Consider the following 19989-nt stretch of genomic DNA (forward strand, 5'->3'; position numbering starts at 1 on the left):
AAAGAAACACAGAAGAAAGAATTTTTGTTTTAATCCAACAATATATGGAACTAAATGGTGAGAAGAGAAATGGCTAAGCACATCCTTTGTTAGCGTGGTAAATTACAATTCTATAAATACAACTATTCACCTATAAAGGTCTATTAACATTCTAGGTAACCAATTGTATATGTCTTCTGTGTGAGTAGTCTCTATTTTTTTTTTACATAAGTCTTCAAAATTAACTGTCAATACTATACCAATTATGTCTTTTATTTCTAGCTCCTAGGCACAGGAGGCACTTAATAGGTGTTTGTTGAATAAATATATCCATCTTGTGTTCTATAGCACTGTTCATTCGAGGCGTTCAAAGCATCTACAAAGGCCTCATCACATTCATTTTCCTAAGTCCCATTGACCATAGAGATCTACGTCAAGTCCTTTCACACTTTTATACGTGGTAGGCTAGAAAGTTTCAAACATTATCTAAAGCACACCCTGGCTGCTGGATGAAACACAGATTAAAGCCGGGTGAGAATGGAGGTCAGTCAGTTGATGACGGCGGTAGTCCAGGAAAGAGACGCTGGTGGCTTAACGCTGGTGGCTTAAAGAGGGTGGGCCAGTGGCCGCCTTCCAGTGCTCCCCTCTTCAGAGCGCAGGGACTGCCTCGGTTTGTTCTGAGGGGACGGCACATGGCAAAAGAAAAAGCCGAAGAGCCCTGGGAGCAGGAAGAAGACAGGACTGGGAGGTAACTCAGGGTTTCCCATGCCCCTGTTCAATGTGAGGCATCCAGGCACACCGTCCTGTGAAAGGTGCCACCAGTGTATAAGCCGGCTACGGTATCTGGCTGCTAGTCTGGTGAGAGAATTAGTATCAGTTAGTATTCTTTTAATGTCACCAAAAACAAATTCACTTAAGTACACTAGGACAACTACACCTCTTAGTTTCTCAAGGGTATTATTTTAGATATAAAGACAATTTTTTTACAAGTTTCCACAAACAAGACAAAATGTTGCAAGTGAAAGCAAAACTAAAAGCCATATCGACTAGGAGAAAAAAATTTCATTTTAATTTCAGGCTGAACTAATACCAATATACTAAATTATCAAAGTTGAGATGTTTAAAGTTTAAAAGTCTGAAGGTGCACAAGTGTTCAAGAGAACGTGTATTTTAAATGAAATAATTTGGACAGAAGAAATGTACTTGCCTAAAATAGACAAGGCAAGAAACAACAATTGTTGGAGAGGATGTGGAGAAAGGGGATCCCTCCTACATTGTTGGTGGGAATGCAAGTTGGTACAGCAATTCTGGAAAACAGTGTGGAGGTCCCTTAAAAAGTTAAAAATTGAGCCACCCTATGACCCAGCCATTGCACTACTGGGTGTTTACCCCAAAGATACAGACGTAGTGAAGAGAAGGGCCATATGCACCCCAATGTTCATAGCAGCATTGTCCACAATAGCTAAATCGTGGAAGGAGCCAAGATGCCCTTCAACAGATGACTGGATTAAGAAGTTGTGGTCCATATATACAATGGAATATTACTCAGCTATTAGAAAGAACGAATTCTCAACATTTGCTGCAACATGGATGGCACTGGAGGAGATAATGCAAAGTGAAATAAGTCAAGCAGAGAAAGACAACTATCATATGATTTCTCTCATTTATGAAACATAAGAACTAGGATGATCGGTAGGGGAAGAAAGGGATAAAGAAAGGGGGGGTAATCAGAAGGGGGAATGAAACATGAGAGACTATGGACTATGAGAAACAAACTGAGGGCCTCAGAGGGGAGGGGGGTGGGGGAATGGGATAGACTGGTGATGGGTAGTAAGGAGGGCACGTATTGCATGGTGCACTGGGTGTTATACGCAACTAATGAATCATCGAACTTTATATCGGAAACCGGGGATGTACTGTATGGTGACTAACATAATATGATAAAAATCATTTAAGAATTAAAAAAATAAAAAAGAAATCTACTTGCCTAAGGTCTCATATCTCTTAGGCAGATCTTAATTCTCAGAATGATAGACTAGCTAGAGCCTGGAATTTGCATTTTGCTCCCTTTTTTCCATATTTTATCCTACTTTAGAAAATGCCGGCTGCCCACTTCTCCATTCTCCATTCCATAAAGTCTTCCAACTCTGTACTCAATTGATTATTCAAATGCCTTATTTGTTCAGTAGGGTGGATGAACTACTCAAACACTGCCGGTATCACAGTCCTCTCATTCATTAGAGTATTATCCAGAGAAGAGCGAAGACAGAGGCTAGCACTTTCCGGAGAGAAGAGCATGCAGCGGTCAGAGCTCGGCTCTTCCCAGCACCGCAAGGCAATGGGACAAGTGTGCTGTTCTACCTCTCACACACTTGTGTTCCCGGCTCATCCCAGGCTCTAAGCTTGCTGCCTGCCACCACCTCATTATTAATCCAGTTGGTTTTCATGTATTTTAATTACCTGAAACCCTGGGCCAGTTGTAATGTGGGGACTTGGACGTAAGGACACATCACACTCAGAGAATGCAGGCTGGGCTTGACCAAATACTTAATTCTGCTTTTTTCTCACTACTCAGCTCTGAATTTCTTATTGTGGGGGTGACCTGGCAACCATGTTCTGAGCTTTCCTGCGATTATCTGCATAAGTTGCATCAAAACTCTTTGATTTAACTTGATTCAGCATTCCAGAGCCAAGCATTACCTGTTCAAGGGAGTTTATAGGTATCATTACTATACCATCTTCTTGTGAAATAAAATAAGAAATGGGTAACTACCATATGACTTCTGGTTGACTGATTATAATTATAATTCTGAGCTCTATACAATCTTGCTTACTCTCTCACCCTGCATTTCTAGTAGGAAAAAAAAAAAAACCAACAGCATGCTCCATTTTCCATTGATCATATCACAACAACTCCATTCTGAATAGCCATCGGGTGTCACAGTGTTACCCAACCAAAGCCATTAAAGTTGATTGATGAGAAAAAGGCTAACTGAAAATTGTGAAAATGACAGACGCAGCTCCCGACACCCCCCCACTGCTGTTGCCATGTTAGGCAGGGAGAGCTTCATGCACTGCTATTAAAGGAGCTTAAGGAATGCCATTTGCTTTGTCATCCATTTTTTAAAAGCTTAGCATTTTTAAACATTTATTTGAAGGAAGCATTTGTGGATAATTGCTTGGAAGGAGTAAGCCCTGGTTACTTCATGGAGAGTCAAACTGACAAAATTTTACATGGTATAGAAACTGATGATTTGGTCAAAGTAGCTAGACAACAGCTCTGGTACATAATGTTTAGGACAAAGCATTATCTTTCTGCATTAAACATCAGAGGTAAAAGTTCGTTTTCCTTTTTCCAATAATATGGTAGTGAGGTTAAGTAATTGATAGTTGCCAAAAATCAACTTAGACCTGAAAATCAAGAAGCATTACAATGCAGCTATCACTTAAAACTACAAGTATCTAGTCTCCTATTCCTCTTCTAAAAAAAGAATCTATCTAAGATCATAAAGAAAAAGGTTTGGAGTAAATATGAGGTTAAAACTAACTTCCTCTTAATAATCTAAAGCTTGAGGTAACCCCCCATTTCCCGGTATATCAGACAGTATTGTGAAACATATAGAGATCTTTTATTTCACCTCTTCTGTATGAAAACATTATTAACTGACTCTTATCTCTAGTTCTGACTGAAGAATCTCTTCTCCTGAGAAAAGCTAATGTGTTATTCACTAAGGTGCCAAATCACATGGATGGAACGCTTTGCTATTACTCTGCCTCATTCCCATCAGTGGGGACAAATCACATTTTGTCCTGATGAGAGGTATGATTTCAGAATGGGTCTATTTCAACATGGAGTGGCCTGAACACAGAGGTGAAGGTGACTGGCCCATCACTGGGGGATTTGTGAGAGATCCAAGATACATTCTACCTAGGGATGGATCCCAAGGTTCCAGACCTTCAAGCCAGTATAAAGCAACTCTTCAATCTTTCCATCAGGATGGGCTTGCCTAGACAAGGTAAGATTTGAGTTCACTGGAAGCTCTCTTTTTGCTTATCTTAATACGACTCTACACTCATGGCACAAACTTCATCAATATAGAGGGGTGAAATACATCAGAGAATTTTCCTCAGTATAAAATTTTCACTATTCCATGGCAAACTTGAAAAGTTACTGGTTCTCCTAAAGAGGATACAGATTTGGTCTTTATGACAGTAAGAACTAAATGCGAAGGATTAAAAGTACTTGCTAATTGTTCAAGGAAAACATTAAAACATCTACTACGTACAAGAGAGTTACTGGTGAAGTTTTGCTTAAGGGTAAATCAAGCAAAAGAGTTAGTGTTTGAAATATAATGTTTTAATATTAACCACAAATATTTTACTCTTTTAAAAATTATTTCTATAGCTCCCCGTTGCCTTTTTCTTCTATCTCCCTTGTGGGGGAAAAATTTTTGCCTACACCAGAGATATAGCCATACTTCCTGGTTATATCATTATTATTTCAAAATATACATCTATATCCATACGATTTCTCTCTCAACTTTGCATTTCTTCATGTTTGGTGAAGTTACCCAGGACCCCAAAATTCTCATATGCAAAATGATTCTTTCCTCCTTAAACAATTTCGTTTGTTAAGAATCCTGGCAATCAAATTTCACCTTACTCAAAAGGTATCTTGGCTTTTCTCCTCCAAATGAAAATACTATCCATAAATCCTTCATTTCTACATCATATATATTATGTAAATACTCTAATAAATGGTAAAAATATATACTTAGAGGGGCGCCTGGGTGGTTCAGTCGGCTACATGTCTGCCTTCAGCTTGGGTCATGATCCCAGGGTCCTGGGATCAGGCCCTGCATTGGGCTCTCTGTTCAGCGTGGAGACTGCTTCTCCCTCTCCCTCTGCCTGCTACTCTGCCTACCTGTGGTCTCCCCCTCTCTCTTTCAAATAAATAAATAAATCTATTTTGTACATACACACACACACACACACACACACACACACACACATTTAGAAAGTACTCAAATGAAATAATTATTTTCACCCTACTAATATTCGACAAGAAATCAGTATTTATCCTTGGGGGAAAAAATTCTTGCCTTAATAAAATGAACTTGAATTCTTACTACATTTTGTGTAAGAAGGGTATTAGGTGATTTGTTATCTGTGATCTTTTTTATACTCAACAAATCTGTTTTACTAGTGGTAAATTAAGGTCTAGAAAGTCTTAAATAGCATGCCCAATGCCATGCAATGAGTTAACAGCTGATGTGGGACAAATATTGAAGGCTGGTAATTCTTAATTCCACCTTATGATTCTAAATCTTAAACTTATGACGGCCTCACGATATTTTAAACCAACCATGGTCTGAGTCCTAAATCTAAGTATCAAATACATCGCTATCACATGGAGCACCATGCTTAAAAAAGCAACAAATAACATGTTAGACACATTTATGAAAAAGGGCAGAGAAGACTACCCTCAAAAAATATATTCATGGACTATTGGATAAAGTCAGGGTAGAAGAGCAAAGGGTGGTAGTAAATAAATGTCATGCTCTAAAACTGAATTTTGCAGACAGTTTTCAGCATGATTTTTCTATGTTTCACTTTTCACTGTCAGCTGTGAGCTGTTTCCAAGTGTGAAATCGCCTAAGAGAGGAAGCAAAGCTGTCATTTGACATCTGGGAGCGTGGAGATTGGACTGCAGTAAAAAGCAGTTTGGATTTCTTCAATTTACACATATATTCACCTCTAAATTCTCAAGTCTGAAAAGTATTCAACGAGAAATATCAATGTAAATTTCAAGCACTTATAAAGGCTCATAATGGAGTGGAAAATAAAGGTGAAGGACACACAGTGATAGGATACCATATCAACTCGTGAAGACCAGAATAAGAACCTGAAGTGATTATATTAGCATAATAACGAACATACAAACAATTTTACGCACTTGCCTTAGATTGCATATTAAACTTTCAAATATAGTCTTTTGTATTTTATATGCTTACTATTATAGGTTGTTTTCTAACTGCTTTTTTTTGATGAAGAGTCAAAAGACTGTTAAGAAAAAAAATAATTTCTTGACATTTTATTTTTCCTTTATACTTAAAATGCTATAACAAAAATTTATTCGTTATGAAAATTAATAGTTATGATGATATAGCACATAAAATCCTCTGTGTGTGTGTGTGTGTATGCACACAAATATAGAAATAAAATCAGAGTAACTATAAGGAAGTCCTCTAGAGAAGAATAATCAATTTACTCCAATTTTTATTCTATAACCTCTCAAAACGAAAAATAGAACAACCTGTCTTAAAGTCTCTTAATAAGGTATCTAAAAGTTTCCTAATACTGAAACTAGACAGTGTTATGTTTATATTGTCACACTATACAATCTGTTCCCACTTTGGGGTCTATTTCTTTGCTCTTTCTCTTCCTGAACTCTGTCCTGTGTTTCTCTGGTATGAAAGGAACCCATTTACCATGAATGAAGTTTATTTAAAATAAAACCTTTCTAGAGAATCATGCTAGATAATCTAAGGATACAAAGTGAACCTAAAAGGAATGGCTTCTACTTTGAAAACAGGGCTGGGTTTGATCAGTGAATTCGTATTCTCAAGACCCTCTTGATCGGCCTGCAGCTGCAGCCATTTACTTGCTGGCTTTTTCACAGATGTAGACAGAGAAAGCTCCACGGGTTTTGTCTTTTTGTTATTGGACTTGCTTTCTTTAATATAAAAAAGTGGGAACTTTTTAAGAAAGTTCTTCGTGTTGTTGTAGAAACTCGTGAACATCAGATATCCTTGGTAGTATACATTGTTGAAATGACTATGACTTTTTAAAATCTGAGATCGCAAAGTTGGCAGAAGCTATACTTCAATAACAGAAGGTGATCATTTGCATTTCAAAATTTATCTATCTTGCTTTTCCCCTCAATTAGACCAAAACATGTTGATTCACAGGTTTCTGTGTGTGTGTTGTTTCTTTTTTAAACTTATTTATAGAGCAGAATAATGGCCCCCCTGCTAGTTTGGCATGTACTCAAGTTTCTGTCCATGTAAATCGAATCTGTTACTGGAAATTTTTCTCAAAATATAAAGGCACATCACCCACAAGATGAAAAGATACACTGCTGATATTATAAAGTACAGGGCAGGTGGATCATGTTTTTAGGACAAATATGTGATAAGGATTCCCAGGAGGGAGGAGGGGTCGGGGTAGAGGTTGCATGCTGTTTAAACAGAAGTGGATCGTTCTCATCATAATCTTATGACAACTTTACCTTCTAACCAAACATCAGCTGCTTAACATGCTTTACTTTAGAGTTACTTGGACAATAATACTAAGGTTAGAGTTGGAAAACGGAAAGGCAGAAGGGATGTGGGAGAGAATGACTGCAACCCTGTAGTGTTTCTAAGGGCAGACCAAAAAATGACTAAGTACTCTCTGCCCCCATGTGTTAATGGATTTGTGACTTTTAAGCATTGAAATAATAGCATATTAGCATTGCTCCTACCCTTTGAGAAGAAGGGGGAAAGCCTACTTATACTTTTTATCAGTAGCACCGCTATTTACCTTTGAAACAAACAGTAATTTACAATTTTTGGTCCCAATTCCCCTTGCATTATAAGCAAGGAGCGGGAGAACACAGACTTACCTGAGTTCTGTAACTCTCTGGGTTTATGATCATCTACATTACAACACTAGCTTTACTTTTCAGTGAAGGCCATTCCTGGTTTTGTTTTTCCCCCGTTGATAAAACAAATTAATAGGCCCAAAGAATAGAAGAGACTTTCCATATTGTTCAATGCATGCCATAATGCTAGAACACTTCTGCAACTCACAAAGCTTGAAAGTACAATTCTTTCATGCAAATAATGAAAACAAAGCCCTTCTTCAGATGACAGCTTTTTTCAAATGTTAGTGAAGGGCAACCTGGAAGATGACAACAAAAATCCATTAATGGTAGACTGCCACCTGCTGGTAAACTATGAGAATCGTGATTTCCGGAGAAAAGCTTAAGGAAAATTTGGAAACTGATCTGGATTAAACTCTGTATTTCAGGACACAAAATTAAAAATATGTATGTTGATGAATGTAGTAGAGCTTCATTCCACACATATTAAAATTCTCAGGATGTCAACGTGCTATGAATGTTAAAGTAAACATGACTATACGTTGAAGAAACAATCTGCTAGAATGCCAAAGGACGACCCTATAGTTTTCGATGACAGAGTGAAAATAAAAATAGGAAATAAGGAGTCAGTTATAAACATTAAACAATGTCTCATAAACATTTGGTTTTGATGGGAGGTTTATACTGCACTTCACTTCTGGATTTAACAGATTTCATTTCAAAGAACTCCGGGATTTAATTTTGAGCCTAAAACCTCCAAATTCATTACAATTAATAATGTACTATGTACAATGGTACCTAAAATGTTATTTATCAAATTAGAAAAGTGGGTGAGTATAAAAAAAGAACCAGATAACCATAATAAAGTGATTGCACTATGAAATTATTTTTGTTATCCCATTAACTAAGTCATACTAATAAGGCTTCAAAAAACAGCATAATACTATCTATTTGAGAGAAACAAAAAATGTAGGCATGCTCTATTGCCCCTAGGAAGAAATAAAATCAAACACCCCTCATGTGAGGGAAGGAAGTGGAAAGGAAAGAGTATAACAGTAAGAAAAAAATCCAAATCATTGTTTTCATGAAATAGTTTTAGGGTATTTGCTTCGCAGGTTGAAAAACTTCGCTATTCCCCAATACAGAAATAATTCTTAACAATGAAGGTTGTAACTAAAAACAATAAAGCTCTTTCAGTCCTAATTATAATCATTTTCCATTATGCAGGGAAGCAATGTTAGCATCAATAATACACTGGTTACTTGGAAGCATTAAATACTGTATTAATCAACAACTAAGCAGATCATGTCAACATAATCAGCTTGAACCTCCTTTGAAAGCTAGTGGGGTGACAAGTGAAGCAACTTTGGGCATCCAAAGAGGCTGAAAGCTAGGCAAAAGGTGAACGAACTTTGGATTCAAATATGGCCCCGTCTGCACTGACAGAGAGAGACACTAACTCAAATCCAATTCAGATGCTTCAATGACCTGTAATTATCCGCAAAGGATCTAACACACCCCAGAAATAAATCTCTAATTTTTAAAAAACAAAGACAATATAGTAAGAGCAAGAGAAACCTGTTGTGTCAAATACTTGGCTAAACTGGCTATTTTAAACCAAGAAGAACATACTTCCTAAAATGTCTCAGATATAGAAACACTCTAAAATCTGCTCTCCAGCGCCAGCCTGGCTCATCACTCAAAGTCACAATATCGCATTTTTTTTTAATTCCACATTTTATCCTTGGGAATTTTACCCCTTTTGTCGGCTACCTCTCCTATATTAATAAAACCATCCATTTAAAGAAGTTAGGGGTATTTAAAGGTCCTTCTAAACACTAAGAAGTTACATTTCTAAGACAGAATTCACTGCCAGTTCTAAAAGAAGTACAAACCTGTTTAACAACAACAAATACACACACACACACTCTCTCTCTCTCTCTCTATTGGAATATATAATGGTTTTATCCCCAAATTTTCTTTTTTGAAGGATTAGAGATCCTCAAATGCAACACATATGTGAACTGAGAGTGAAAAATACAACTTCTATAAAGAAAAAAGAGCTGCTGAACTACTTTTTCAAGTGAAACATTTTAGGAGATTGCTCTAACCTGGGGCACAGTACATTCTCTCTATGGCATCGCTGTCACAGGAATCTTCAACCTCACTCCACCTGCTAAAATACGTTAGCTGAATGTGTCCTAAAAACAAAACGACAGGAGAAATCAAAACATTTTTCTCTTCCATTTTCTGCAGAAGTGAACTGTAATTACTCCTTTTGTAGCTAAAAACAGTATCATTAAGAATAATGGCATCATTAAGTACTAGAAGCTATTACTGGGGGTGAATTTGCCGCACTGATAATGAAGCTCTAGACAGGAAATGAAGATACTAATTACAAGATAAAACGCCTACTCAGTTAATTGGAAGCAACAGCGAATAAAAAGAAATGCATTTGCAAAAGTTCCTGACCTCTATCATTCAATAAGATGTTGTTTGGGTTCAAATCGCGGCACACAATTCCCTCTCTATGTAAAGCATCAAGGGCTACCACCATTTCAGCTGCCCATCTTTGAATGCAGCCCTCGGGGATGTAAAACCTGGAGTTTAGTGCTAATTTTTTATCAAGGTCCTCAAAAATCTGATGTATTTCCTTGTCTCCTTCGAGTGCTAATCCACTCTCTCCCTTAGTCTCTGGGTCTCTCTGAAATAAAGTCAGTTCCTCTTTAGCCAAATCCTCAGTTTGATCTGTAAACAGCAATACTTCTTCAGTTTTTAAAGTGTCTGTGTTTACGTTATATTCATTAGCACCTGAGAGTGGCTTAGAAATAGGGAATAAACTTTCTTCCGTGTTGTTTGCAGTTACTGCCGACTCTACCACTCTAAGTCCTGGGAGCTTAGAATCCGAGCTGTGTAACAAAGACACGTCTCCTGAACTACTATGATCAGCAGCTGCTACAAATAACATCCCCAGATCCCCCTGTGCATTGTGTTTCTCTGCTATACTCGGGGATTTAGGTCTAGAGGGATCACTCAATTCCTCTGTGCCTTTTTCTTCACTTGTTTGGCATTGTTCAGTACTAAGCCTGAGGCATAAAACATCCGGGGCTTCCAATAGTTTACTCTCAATCATGCCTATATTTGTCTGTGTAAACTTAGTAGGTCCCACTGCTGCACCATCTTTGGTTGGCTCCAGTTCACCAGGTAGATTTACAAGAAGATCAGGCCTTCCATCCTCAGTGCCAATGACATCGTCGAAAGCAGCATCTTTAAAAGAAATAACTGGGACAGAGTCATCTGAGCCCCTGCTAATGGTGTCCTGGGCTATAAACTCTACCTTGCTTTCACCAGCACTGAAACTCCTGGAAGTGCTGTCTCCATCTGGAAGAGTGAAAAATGGTTTCAAAGGCTCTGACTTTAGACTATACAATTTCTCTCCAAAATCAAGGCCTAGCAGTTCACTAGTGCTATCCTTACTATCTATCCTAAAGAATTCCATGGGGCTGTTTTTAGATCTACTAAGGGAATCTGATGTCCTCGGAGAACTAACTGTTTCTCCATCATCATCTCCAGCAAAGAACTTCAGCTCCTGAGCTATCTGCTGGGTGCTGGGGCTGTCGCTGTCAGCAGCAAGGTGCGCTGGGAAGCTTTCAATAACTTTGGTATCAACACCATTCCCTCCAATCTTCATGAAAGGCTCCTCATTCAATGACCCTGGTTCAATCTTTTCTTGACCATATTCATTGCATAATGTCAAATAACTAGTAGTACATTCTTCTTCTGAACTTGAGCCAGAATCTGGCCATTTTGGAGAGCTATCTTGGCCTTCTTCGTCTTGGTTGCTATCATCTTGAGAGCTCGGAGTAAGACTAGTCTTCAAAGGCAGAACTTGAAGCATGGTTCCACCATCACTTCCTCTGGATTCAAAGCTGCTGCTGTCCTGAGGACTAGAAGTTGGCTGTTGCAGGTGAACTTTAGTAAGTGTAGATTTTTTCACTTCCCCGATGTCAAAGCTTTCTTCAGGGCTTCTGTTTAGAAACTTACTGATATATGACCAGAGTTTGCCACCTGTGAACAAGTATAACCAAAAAAATTTTTAAGATCCCCAAAATAATGGTTACTTATTGAAGCCCTCAGAAAAACAAAGAGTATTCTAATAATCAACCAAAAGCAAGTCAATGATACCCATTAATATCGAGTATACTATAAAACAAGCATTTTAATGAAATGCTTTATTATTGCTGACTGTTGAGTATAGTTTTAAACATACCTCCTGATATCAATTATCTTTTAAATGACAACCTATTTCTCCCTTTGAAATTAGTTTAACAAAATACTAATATGAAATCCCACAGCTAGAACACTGCTTTAAATATGATTTAGCTGTTGAAACATCTGACTATGTTCTGAGCTGTTTATGCAATAATTTTTTGAAGCATGGCCCCTTGGCCAAGTGGAAATACATAAATAAGGGCTGCTTAAAACTGTATATACTATAGGGGGTAAAAATCAACAGTATTACTCCATTTTGAAAATGCCCAGTCAAAGATTACAGGGGCGATATGGCATCTGGTGTATAATTATGCCACTGTAAATGACATTAATAACATCTCTCCCATTCCCCTCCCGCATATACATCATATATGGTAGAAGACCAAGTAAAGCAATTGAGGAAAATTAATTGGGCAGTCATTAATGAGGCTGGCTATTGTAATTCTGGTTCTTTATTCTGATATATATGAGAAACCTACAGAAAAGTAAAATCATAAAAATCAATTTCATAGAAATCAAATGAACACAAAGAAATCCGATGTTTTACCAGCAATACTTGTTAGTTATTTCACCTTATTTTTCTTTTGTGTTATATTAACCATTAAAAACTCAACCTGTTTTGCTCATTAGAATCTTTGAATAAATAACTGTTAAGTATCAAAAACCCACCAAAGCTTTACGGTATTACAAGAAGAATAGCTAAATTTGATCTAGAAATCTTATAAACAATAATTGCACATGCATACTTTGTGAAGATATAACTGTAGCTTCCAAAAATGGGAAATAATGTGTTAAAAATGAATCCCTCTATTAACAAAGAGAAGGCAATTTTTTTTCCCAGCACATTTTTAATATCCTTATTAAGCATCCTATACACCAAGGGTAACAATGTTAAAGAGAAATAATCTCCGACAGTCAATCATATGTATAAAAAGGTCAGTGGAAGCATCCAAAAAAATCTTTCTGTACTTGGCATTTCATTTAGAGGAACTCAGTAAATACAAAAAGCACCCCCAGTACTGTGCCTACTATAAAGTAAATGTATAATAAAGGATAGCCGTCATAATATTAATCCTAAATTACTCAGACATCTTGTCTCCCTCCCTAACTCCCCAGTTAACAGTCTTCTCCCATTTTGATAATAATTAGTAGTATTGGACATCATGGTGTTTAACTTTTCCCTTTCATTTTTCTTAGCTAACTTTCTGTCCTCACTAGATTATACTTAGTGTTTCATACGTCCCCATATTCAAATAAAATTTAAGGTTCATATACAGCTATGCACTGATTCCATCTTTTTCCCATCTTTGGACAACAACAGCCACATTCCTCTTATCACAAATACGTCGATGTGACACAGGAACAATAAAGCCTGAACCTGGAGCTGGGATTCTTGTATGCAATCCAACTGAAACAATGTGTGTTGTTTTCCATTTTCCTAGATGGGGACTACTGTGAGGACAGGACCATCTTTTTCATCTTTCTGTATCTACTGCCTAAACAGTGTGCAGGACATAACAGGCATTCAGTCAGTGCTGCTTTAACTCAGATGATAACTCATCAGAATGAGATGTGCCAACACAAAGTAGACAGTCTTTGCAGTTGCAAAGTTCCAGTAACACCAAGAAACTGTACCCAGTAAAGTTCTAAGAAAAGTTTCATTCATTCTTAGGCAAATTTCACCTGGATGAAATCTAAATCTAAAATTCAATGTGCTTAAATTCTTCCTTTTTCCCCCCAGATCACTTCCTCTTTCTGACATCCAAGCCACTCTGGCAAAAAAGCTTTGGACCAAGCTTCGATTATTTTTTCTCCCTTGTTCTTTTGGACAAGTTTTCAAGTCTTATAGGTTATGTCCATAATGTTTCATGCAGTCTTCCTCTTCTATGATTCCTTTGGCCAGTCTGCTTCTTGGACTAATTTATAGCTACAACTAGATCCCTGCTTTAACTCCTTTCTGTATCATTCTATCACACTAATTGCTGCCCAATTAATCTTCCATTTTAGCTCAGATCTTATATTATTTCTCCATTCAAGAACCCAAATCGGGGCGCCTGGGTGGCTCAGTCGTTAAGCGTCTGCCTTCGGCTCAGGGAGTGATCCTGGTGTTCTGGGATCGAGCCCCGCATCAGGCTCCTCTGCTGATAGCCTGCTTCTTCCTCTCCCACTCCCCCTGCTTGTGTTCCCTCTCTCGCTGGCTGTCTCTCTCTCTGTCAAATAAATAAATAAAATCTTTAAAAAAAAAAAAAAAAGAACCCAAATCCCCTCCACCTACTGAATGACATAGGTGCCAACCCCACAAAGGCATCGAACCACTCACTAACACAATGTGTCAAACTATGAGTTGGTCCTCCCCTTCAACTCACCAAATAATCACCGGAATAGGATTTTTCCAAATATAACCTATGCTGGCCTTTTGCTCAAACTACACCTACCACTTAAAGAATTTTTTTTTCTTACTAGTTTCTCCAATATCTACTTGTCAAAATCCTAATCATTCTTGACAGTCCCTCAGAATTTGTTTTCTTTTACCAATTTTTTTGACATCCCATCAGTGGATTCCGATTCTCTGAATCTTTTGTATCACTTAGTCCCTCTTACAACATTTAAAATATTCTGTTTCATATTAATATTACTTTTATGCTTTTATACTTTTACCATCTCCTTTACCAGATTGCAGGGTCTTTATAACTACAAGGAGAGGATTCTGCCTAGCGTATAAAATAATATGTATTAAATAAATATTTATTAAATCTGGTTGTAAAAAGATGACATCTTTCCAAGTATTTGGAAAAACTTTTAAGAATAAGGGTCTATAAATATTAATAATATCATTATTTTGGGTCATGTTTTCTTCCTGCTTTAAAACAAATATATGGTTTCACATGGTTTCAAAAAAATTAAATACAGCAAAGAACAGAAGAGAAAAATTCAAAATAATACAAATCACCTATAACCACTATTAACTACAGGCGCCTGGGTGGCTCAGTCGGTTAAGCATTCGACTCTTGATTTTGGCTCAGGTCATGATCTCGTGGGTCGTGGGATCCAGCCCCATATTGGGCTCCACACTCAGCAGGAAGTCTGCTTGGAATTCTCTCTCTCCCCTCTGCCCTGACCCCCATTTGCACGTGTGCATTCGCATGCTCTCTCCCCTCTCTCAAATAAATGGATAAATCTTTTTTTAAAAAAACACTGTTATTTGTACATTTATTTTCAAACTTTTTATTTGTGACTAACATCACCTCATAAACATTTTCTAATTTTCATGAGACTATGAACTTCAATGGTTATATAAGCATATCCATGTGACAGATATTATGAGGTGTTTAAATGTTCATCTATTGTTGGACATTTATATTGTTTCCAATCTTTTACTATTAGAATTGAAATATGTACTTTTACATGGAAGTACTTGATATCCCTGATAACTTCATTAGGACGGAATCCCAGAAATAAAAATACTAGATCAAAAAGCATGAATATATTTAATGCTTCTGATACATGTTATGAGACTGCTTTACAGAAAGTCTGTACCCGAATCCACTCCTATAAGCAATGTGTATTAATGCCATCTTCAGAGCACTTGCCTATATTGGATGTTAGCAAGCTGACCAATTTGATTAGTCAAATATGGCATCTCCCTTAATTTCCGTTCTTCTGGTTATTACATAGAATTTTTAAATATGATGGCTGACACTTTCTTTATGACATTTTTTCCTAACCTAAACAAGTACCCTAAAGGGAACTGTAAAAACTCTGCATTTTTCAAGAGAGAATGAAACTATTTTAGCCCTTCTCCATTATTCATTGGGTGCCCAGTTAAATTTAATGTTTGATATGCAACTATGGAAACAAAATTTTGGTCCTATCCCATACTTTTTTTCAACTACAAAATCATGAAAATCACAAAACTTACAAGAACACATTATTTCCTTTGAAATTTCTCACCCACAAAAGCTGAGTGTGTTTTACTCTCTATCAAATTAAGATCAGGCGTAATGGACAAACTTACATAAATGTCAATATTATTATTGTAACATTAAAAACATTATCCTTAAAAAAAAAACCCTGTTATTGCTAAACCTCAAAATATAAGTAGAAAATACCTAACATATTTATAATTTTTAACACTTTAGAAATATAAATGACACCTTTGTAAGCCTCACTGAAGCATATAAAACTTGGAGATACCAGCTATTTTAAGCTATGAAATAGCAATTCATAAAGTTTAATAAAAACTCTTTGTCTCTCATTAAATTTTAATTTATTGGTTTTCTGAATGATTGTAAAGAATATTTGTTAAATTTGCTTGAGCAGAATTAGGACCTGACTTTAATACGTATGATAAAATACTGCTGGAACAATGATCAAAGTCATTTTTTTTGAACCAGCAGTTCTATGTCAAGAAATTCATGCTATAAATAGTTCTCAAAAAAGAAAACAGAATTACACAAAGATACATAGGACAAAGTACTAGAAACAATTTAAACACCAATTAATAAGGGAGTAGTTAAATAAGTTACAATACTGGTACAACCAAATATTCTTTATTCGAAACAACAAGAGCGACATTTGCAAACACTTACACGGTGTTTACCAGGTGCCAGGCACTAAGTGCTTTACATATATCAACTACTTAATCCTCACATCAACTGTATGAGGTAGATAATTATCATCCCTATTTTATAGATAAGGAAATGGAGGCACAAAAACGTTACATACCTTGCCCAAGGTCACACAAACTAATGTAGTCTGGCTCTAGAATCCTTGTTTTTAATCACTACTGTGGTCTCTCTTAATGCAGACCTATATGTACTGACAAGGAAAGTTGTCCAAGGTATATTGTTAAGATGGAGGAAGAAAACAAGCCATACAACAATATGGAAGATCCATTTTATTAAACCAGACAGGTAGGGAGTATATGTTCACACACATTGGAAAATTTCCCCATTTTTAGAGAAAAGAACAGGGCATTAAAGTGACTGGGAAGGGAGAATTTTTATTTTTACTTTTACTTTCTATACTTCTATATATAGTTCAAATGTATTGCTTTATATATTAGTTTCATAATTGAAAAAAAAACTAGTTAATAAAAAGAGAATCATTTCACCCCTTGGGTCCCCAAGTAACTTGGGGCAAAACTCTTTCCCATCCCCTGCCTATCTGGTGTGTCCACACTTGCAGGCATTCCTTCTAACCTAGGCATGTCACCTTTCCTCTGACCTACTCAGGATTCAGCGATTATACACCGAGCATCTTCTATGTACCAAGTATTCTGCTACATGGTGGGATACAGGTGACGAAAATGACATAATCCCTAATCTTAGGAACTTAAAGTTTTACTAACGCACGTGGCCTGGACTGAATAAAATTTTCTTCTTACCTTTTCTTCTCCAGAGTTAAAATAAGGGATTCATTAATAGGAACAATAAACATTTTCAATCTCTCTCCTAAAATCCTGTCTGGTATAGCCAACTGCCTACTCAACACCACCTGGACATTTCAGAAGCATCTCAAACTCGCAAGTCCAAAACCGAATCCCTGATTTTTTCCTCTAAATCCACCCCTCCCGCAGCTTTCCCCATTTAGTAAATGGGAACTCCATTCTTTCAGTTCTGTGAGCCAAAAACCTTGCTGGCGTGTAAAGCAGAATCATGTCAGTTCCACCTTCAAAACAGATGCAGAATCTAATGAGCATTTCTCACCGCCTCTACCACAAATGCTCTGTGCAAGCCACAATTGTTTTCACCTGGATCACTGCAAAAACTTCCAAACTGCTCTCCTGCTTTTGCCTTTGCCCTCCTAGACTACATTTTCCACAAAGCAGCCAGAATGACCCCTATCTTGTCACTCCTCTGCTCAATATCCCTCAACCACTTCCTAGCTATTCAGAATAAAAATCAAGTGTTTGGGGCACCTGAGTGGCTCAGTCGGTTAAGGGTCTGACTCTTGATTTCGGCTCAGGTCATGATCTCAGGGCTGTGAGATCCAGCCCCATACTGGGCTCCACACTGAGCCTGGAGCCTACTTGAGATTCTCTCTCTCCCACTGCCCCCTAACCCCTGCATGTGCTCTTAAAAAAAAAAAAAAAATTTATATATATCAAGTTCCTAAAGTGGCCTATTAAGACCACAGAGGATCTTCCCACCTCTAAGCTCTTCCCATTCTGCTCCGGCCACAGTAACGTTGCTGTTTCTTATACCCCAAGTACACTCTTGGCTCCAAGCCTGTTTGTTCTCTCTCGCTGAGATACTCTTCCCTCGCATACCCACAATGCTCCCCCTCTCACTTCCTTCAGGTCACTGGCCAAAAGTCCCTTTCTTAATGAAGTGACCACTCTAGATAAAGTAGTAACCCCCCACCTCACCCTCTGGCATCCCCTTCTCCCTTCTTTTATTTAACTTTTCACCATAGAACTCATCTCCATCTGACATATATTTACTTGTGTATTTGCTTACTGTCTGTTCTGCCTCTCAGTGTAAGCTCCATGTGGGTAAAGTCTTCATCAGTTTTGTTCCCGCCATGTTAGAACTAAGCCTGTATCCCAGTAAGCACCAATATATTTCTGACTAAATGAATTAAAAACGGAAAGAAAATGAGTCCAAGAGACTTACATGAATCTCGAATTGTCCTGTAAGCAGAAGGAAGCTAAAGCCACAAATCATAAATATTCAAGCATTCATATTAGAGAAAACAATTGTTCAACACTTATTTTTCAAGAATAGCTATTTACACATATAAAAGTAATGTGCGTATGATATATGCACAACTTCTAATTCATAGAGGTAACAGATACCACTAATATGTAAAAGATAGCATACTGCATACAGTTCACCTGATTGCTCAAGCTAAAGCCAAAAAATTCACCTAGATTCTTCTCTCCCTAACCTAGAATCTATCACAGGTCCCACTAAGTCTACCCTCAAAGCATAGCGGCTAGAACCCCAGAAAGCCAGGCCATCATCACCTCTTGTCTACACTATTCACTGCTAGTTTACTGTTCCTTGCCTGTTTATAATCTATTCCCTAAACAACAGCCAGAGTGATCTTTTAAAAAATGTAAATAGATCTTGCCACTGCTTTAGATATCCAATGGTTTCCCAATGCACTTGAATAAAAGCCAAAGTCCTTTTCCTGCAGTACAAGACTCCTGCCTATCTCCCCAAGAGCCTCATATACCACGACTGCCCTCACCCACTACACTCCAACCAAATGGTCTCCTTTCTTGTTCATCAGATACTGTTTTGCCTTTGATTTCCTACACTGCTCCCTGTACCTAAATGTGCTTCCCAATTACATCCAAATGGTTATTTCTTTTGTCATTTAAAACTCCTCTAAAATGTCGCCTTTCTGGAGCAGGATTCCTTGACTACCTCATCTAATGTAGTCTCCCAGTAGTTCCTTTTAAAGCTCACTGTGTTAGAGACCAGCAGTCCCTACTATTAGTCAATATTATCATGCTCTTTGGTTTTCTGTATGACTCGTCACAAGAATGTAAGTTTCAAAGAGGCAAGCTCTCTTCCTGTCTTGTTCACCAAAGAGAGTCTAGTACATAATACATGCTCAGTAAATTTGCTGAATATTAAATGAACCTACAGTCCCTATTTGCACTATAATTTAATATCTTCGTGTTATAAAATCTTCTTAAAATCAAACAGCAGACACCTGAAATCAACAGTCAAAAAGACATCCTCCCCCACCAAGTGTAAATAATCCAGGACAGATTCAATATCATGTAGCCACTCAAAGTCAGCTGTGGCCAACAATAAAGGAGAAGAAACTTGGTAAAGATAACCTAAATCTAGACATATGGCTTTCAAATAGATTATAAAGATTTTCTCAGTATTAAAGTAAAATAATGTTGAAATATCAGCCTTAAGGGGTATAAGAGAAAGTGAGAAGATGGGAGAAGAAAAGCTGAAGTGTGTTCTGGAGAAGGAAGAGAAAGAGCAGGAAGAAGCTGCAAATAGCAGAGGCAAACTAGAATCGAAAATTTGTCACAGATAATCTCCAACATGAATAATCCACACTGGGTAATAGAATATTGACTATAATTACATTCATCCTACTGACCTTGTTCTAAATTATTA

General features: G+C 37.3%; 1 protein-coding gene across 5 annotated transcripts in view; it reads right to left on the reverse strand.

Moving 5' to 3' along the window:
* The window catches only part of RPS6KC1 (ribosomal protein S6 kinase C1), a 179233-nt gene that overhangs the window by 19546 nt on the left and 139698 nt on the right, over positions 1-19989 (reverse strand). For all 5 annotated transcript variants that reach the window (XM_040636338.1, XM_040636337.1, XM_040636339.1 and 2 more), the window contains 2 exons: positions 10097-11692; positions 9736-9825 (listed from right to left, as the gene is read on the reverse strand). In XM_040636338.1, coding sequence (XP_040492272.1) covers positions 9736-9825; positions 10097-11692 — 1686 coding nt within the window. The remainder of the gene's footprint in view (positions 1-9735; positions 9826-10096; positions 11693-19989) is intronic.

This window comes from Ursus maritimus, unplaced genomic scaffold (genome assembly GCF_017311325.1).
Source record: "Ursus maritimus isolate PB19 unplaced genomic scaffold, ASM1731132v1 scaffold_2, whole genome shotgun sequence".
NCBI lineage: Eukaryota > Metazoa > Chordata > Mammalia > Carnivora > Ursidae > Ursus > Ursus maritimus.